General features: G+C 47.8%; 1 protein-coding gene across 1 annotated transcript in view; it reads left to right on the top strand.

Annotated features, from left to right (window-relative positions):
• Positions 1–4,073: 4,073 nt before the first annotated feature.
• Positions 4,074–5,464, top strand: part of gspt1l (G1 to S phase transition 1, like) — a 40,340-nt gene continuing 38,949 nt past the window's right edge. The window contains exon 1 of the mRNA XM_037689357.1: positions 4,074–4,463. Coding sequence (XP_037545285.1) covers positions 4,274–4,463 — 190 coding nt within the window. The 5' untranslated portion in view covers positions 4,074–4,273. The remainder of the gene's footprint in view (positions 4,464–5,464) is intronic.

The following is a 5,464-nucleotide window of genomic DNA, read 5'->3' as shown; positions in this document are numbered from 1 at the left end:
GCGCGGAGAAGTTCTGAGATGTTCGCAGTTCTGTGAAGTCGTTTGGGAGAACAGAAGTCCAGCCATGATAAGGCTCTTCGAGTTGGATTATAACATCTTCCACCTCTGAGTGGAACTTCTGAAGGACTCCACTCATGTGAAGTCCACTTGCTGAGGTGAGCTTGTGTCGGACGGAATCTCGTCACTACTTCGGACGAGTCACAGCCATCCTATGGAGACGCTGGACAGGTAGCGTTAACTGGACCTCCATATCTGCTGATTTATCTTCAGAAAGGTAATGAGTCAAGTTTCCTACCAAAGCGTACCGAGGAAAAGCTGGGTTCGGATGGAGAGTGTCGGTTCTGGTCAACACTTCCCCTCACACACCATCTTTTACTCCCTTTAAACTTCATTTCCATCTTTAAATTCTTCTCTCAAGTAGAAATCCTTCCAGATAATTTAGAAATGTCTGTGTAAAGTGCTCATCCACCGCCGTGTGGATAATTGATCATAATTGTACAGTTTTCATTGAGGTCTGCTGTTCTGCTGAAGAGTGGAAACAATCGCCGCATTGTTTCTTACTACCTGTAAAGCTGTTAATTATGTTGTTATTTTCATATTTTGCCAAATTAATGTAAATGTTTGATGTTAAACTTTGATTCTGTAAAATAAATGACCGCATTCATTTTGATGGGTCAAAGATAAATGACGTCTCACGTTTACATTTCATTAAATTCAATGCACGTTTTATTCAGTCCAGAAAAATGAAGAATCCGTTTTAATTGATGAATATTTCGCAGCATCTGTTCATCTACAATCGCAATATATATTGATACTGGATTATTGTCCAGCCCTAGTCAGTGTTTAGAGCTCATCATAGCACAGAAACTAATGATATTCTCATGACTTCAGACAATGGACTGGTGTCTACACTAGTCCTGTTAGAGCTCAGTGTTGCTTTCGATACAGTTGATCACAATATTCTACTACAGAGGCTTGAATGTGATATTGGGATTACAAGAATGTCTCTAAAATGGTTTAATCATATTTATTTGATAGAAACCAGTTGGTAAATGTAAATAATGAATCTACTTCATACACCAAAATTAGTCATGGAGTTCCTCAGGGTTCAGTGCTGGGACCAATACTCTAAAATTTTATTTCTACCATACAAAGCTCTCAACATCCTAGCTCCATCTTATATTACAGATCTTATTGTTTCATATTTTCCTAACAGAGCACTTCACTCTCAGAATGTCCAGCTTGTTCTGAGCTTGGTTCTTTTTCCTTTTTTTCCCGTGTCTTGTCCAGCATTGTGGCACTCAGAATTATTGTCTTAGTGTCAAGGTGAGGCCAACAGATTTATTTTCACAAGCGGACGACGGACGACTGTACGTACATATTCGCGTTGTACCTCGGTGCAATTCCAATAAAGTTTATTCTGATTCTTCTTCTTCTAAACACCTGTGTGAGCATGCTTGTCACTATAAGGTTTCGCCATAAAAATGTTGAATAGTGGATGTGGGGATCCACAGACCCGTCCCCACAGGACACGATGAAGACCGGAACCACAGACACCCAGCGGCCCCCAAGCCTGGAGCCCTGGGAGTCCCCAACACGGACAAACCCCCCCCCCCACACACACTCCCCACGAGAGAAGCAGAGGAGAGCCCCGGGCGACCCCCAGTAGCCACAATGCAGAAGTCCCAGGAGTCTGCAGCGACGAGTCCACAGGCCCTGCTGGCAACCCGCTACACCGGAGCAGATCCAGCCATGGACACAGAGCCCCGAGGTCATACCACCCCCCAACAAGGGCCCAACAGAGCCAGGGCACCCAGCCCCCGGCAAGCAGCCACCAGGGCGGGTCGGCACACACCTAAGCACCCAGCCCCAAATGCCGAGAGCCACCACCAATGCACGGGCGGCAAGGGGACCCACCACCGGAGGGGTGTGCGACAGGGGGAAGTGGACCCCACATTAAATGGGGGGTCCAAAATGATACAAGAGAGGGAACCACCCAAAACCCAACCTGACACATAAACAGGCACACACAGACACCATGCGTCCCACCCACCCGACAGCAACCGCAGGCCGGCCCCAAGCCGAGGGCCAGAGCAGCAGGCAGACGCAGCAGAGGAAGGCTGGTCCAGCACACCAAGGACCAGGCACCCCACCAACCCCAACACACAGACCTGGAGATGCCCAGGCATGCCACCAGTGCACTACCCCATACACACAGCACGCCCCACTGCAAATGTCACACCAGGCCAACCAGCCAGCGCCACACCAAAGCAAAGCCATGCCCCCAATCGCTGCCATACACCACCAACGACCACACACACACAACCACAGATGACCGCCTGCCGAAACAGGTCTCTCTTGTAAATGAGTCCTCGAGGCTTAATGGGATTAAGCTGTCTAAATAAAGGTTGAATGAAACCCGGCAGCCACACCGGCCAAAGGGCCAGCCATTGCAGCCAGGAGCCTTGATCAAAAAATCCGAACGACCCAGGGAGAACCGGAGCACCACCCACAACTGCCCCCCAAGGCCCAAAGCCCACCCACAGCCCAGACCCCAACCAGGCGGCCTACCCCCCCTCCCTGTCCCCAACCTCAAATATCAAACAGAGAAAGGAGATTTGAGGGAAAAATATATATAAATAAATCAATAACAAGAAGACCCCACTCCTCCCTCCACCCACTCCAATAAGGTGTTGATGCATGTTGTTATATAGTGGCTGAGCCTGGTTCTGCTGGAGGTTTCTTCCTTTTAAAAGGGACTTTTTCCTTTTCACTGTCTCCTTTGTGCTTGCTCAGGATGGGAGACAACGATGAAGTGAAGATTCAAAGAATCTGCTGGCTTCCTTCGATAGAGAACTTTACTAATTGGCTTTTCTATGTACTGTATGTGAATGCTTTTGTACAGTGCCCTGAGACAACTTTGTTGTGAATTGGTGCTATATAAATAAACTGAACTGACCTGCAGGTTTACTTGTAGTTCCTAGAGTTTCTAAAATCAGAATTGGAGGCAGAGCTTTCACTTAAGGCTCCTCTCTTGTGGAATCATCTTGCAGTTTCTGCCCGTGACTTGACGCTATAGATATAAACTGAATTGTGCATATATATATATATATAGCAGCATGATGGAACAGTTAGAGCTGTCGCCTGATCAAATCCTGGCCCGGGACCTTTTTGGGTGGAGTTTGCATGTTCTGCGTGGGTTTTCTCCGGGTACTCAGGTTTCCTCTCACAGACCAAAACATGCATGTTAGACTGATTGTAACTCTAAATTGACCCTAGGTGAGAGAGAAAGAGTGAATTGGTTGTTTGTCTCGTTTGTCTCTGCCGCCCCAGTCATGGACTGGAGACCTGTCCAGATGTCCCAGTGATGGACTGGAGACCTGTCCAGGTGTCCCAGTCATGGACTGGAGACCTGTCCAGATGTCCCAGTGATGGACTGGAGACCTGTGCAGGTGTCCCAGTGATGGACTGAAGACCTGTCCAGGTGTCCCAGTCATGGACTGGAGACCTGTGCAGGTGTCCCAGTGATGGACTGGAGACCTGTCCAGGTGTCCCAGTGATGGACTGGAGACCTGTCCAGGTGTCCCAGTGATGGACTGGAGACCTGTCCAGGTGTCCCAGTGATGGATTGAAGACCTGTCCAGGGTGTACCCCGCCCCTCGCACAGTGATTGCTGGACATGGGCACCGGCGACCCCCGTGACCCAAAATGGAAGAAGCGGGTAAAAGATGATGGATGGAAAAAAAATCACTTTAACTTTTCATCTCATTTTTTGATTTGCCCTCTTCAACGTAATTCTTTGTGCCTATATTGTACAAGCATTTTAAATAACCTGGTTTATGTTTAGCTACTATGCAAAAAGTAATTCACAGTAACTACATTGGAAATCAAATGTGCGCTATCAGAAACCACCGAAGTGAACTTCTTTTAATCCGTTTTGGGGATATGTAGTTTTTACTTTACTTATTTTCATTTTCAACAGACCGGTTTCCTGTTGAAAATAAGACTACAAATCCCATAATTCACAGTAGATAGCACGTCGGCTGAAGTGACGCGTTAGCTCACGCGGACAGTTTCTGGGAGTGCTGAATCGAATATCTCGTGCTTGGAGCAGTAGAAACCGGCGACTGTAATTCTTTTGAAGTGGAAATCAAACATTAGACATTGAATTGGGAAACTTGGACTTCCTCCGCGGGCTCACGCTAACATCGTGCTTTGGGCGGACTCACAGCGACCAAAACCTGCGCAGCTTCAGAAAGATTCAAGAGCCACGATGGAGCAGAGAGACACTGCCCCTGATTCCTGGGAACAAGAGGACGATGTGGAGGCCACTGTCGACGGACAACTTGAGTCCGCATTTACGGCTCTGAACGTGAACGCTAAACCGTTTGTGCCCAATGTAAACGCGGCGGAATTTGTCCCATGCTTCTCGGTGAAAGCGCCCTCGGAAAATGTCAGTTGTGGTGAGTTCAGTCAGGAGCTACTTCAGCTAGCAGCTAACGCTAGCATGTGTTAGCTTACTGTACAGACACGCGCCTGCTGGAGCCGGCCACTAGCTGCGGCTACTTGAAGTGTGTTTTACGGTACAAGTGTCGCTGTGTGTCGTCACTTGATGGATGGGCCGTTTTGTTACCGCTGCCACAAGTTTCTGAAAGCTCTCGGTCCGACCGGCTCTGCGGGCTGACCAGGTGTCGGTGAAGCTCGGCAGCTGTGAACTTCAGGCCGGTGACACCGCTGCTCCTTCTTCTCCACACCACCAGTTACAAGTGCTGACAGCTCACATGTTGTCATCGTGTCGTGTGTTCCCTCACGCTCAAGTAGTAATAAACGCGTGGTGGCGCGTTTTGTGTGACGTGGATTTAGTGACGCAGCAAGTGTCCATGAAGAGTGAGATGTGCTGACAAGCTGTTCAGAGTTCTTCAAGTTAATGAAAGAACTGTGCACATCAACATCACGTGACTGGGTGGAAAAGAGTTTAAAAATTCTACATTTTTGGATAGTTGATGTCTTAAATGGTTATTAACCAGTGTGAAAAGTTGGTATCACTATTGCAAATTTGTTGAGATGGTCTTAAAACCTTTAGCAATTTTTTTCATGTTCCACGATGTCAGGAATGTTCTTTTTCTCTTCTTGTTTCGGCTGCACCCGTCTCTTCAGGGGTCGCCACAGCGAAACAACTCCTACAAGACTTGAAGACTCATTTACAAGTGAGACCTGTTTGGACAGACGATAAAAAGTGGTGGGAAATGACACAAAGGGTTTGGAGACGAAACAAATGTTTGGCTGAAGGTCAACAGCATGATGATCAAAAATCTTCACATAATGATGCTAACATTCTGCAGGGGGTGGGGGGCGCAAGGGTGGTGAGCATGTCTAGAGACTACACGCAGACGACACGCAGAGACAACTCGCAGAGGCGACACGCAGACAACACGTAGAGGCGACACGCAGAGACAACACCGAC

This window comes from Nematolebias whitei, chromosome 15 (assembly GCF_014905685.2).
Source record: "Nematolebias whitei isolate Nwh7 chromosome 15, NemWhi1, whole genome shotgun sequence".
In the NCBI taxonomy this organism is placed as follows: domain Eukaryota; kingdom Metazoa; phylum Chordata; class Actinopteri; order Cyprinodontiformes; family Rivulidae; genus Nematolebias; species Nematolebias whitei.
This window is presented reverse-complemented; position numbering and strand designations above follow the sequence as displayed.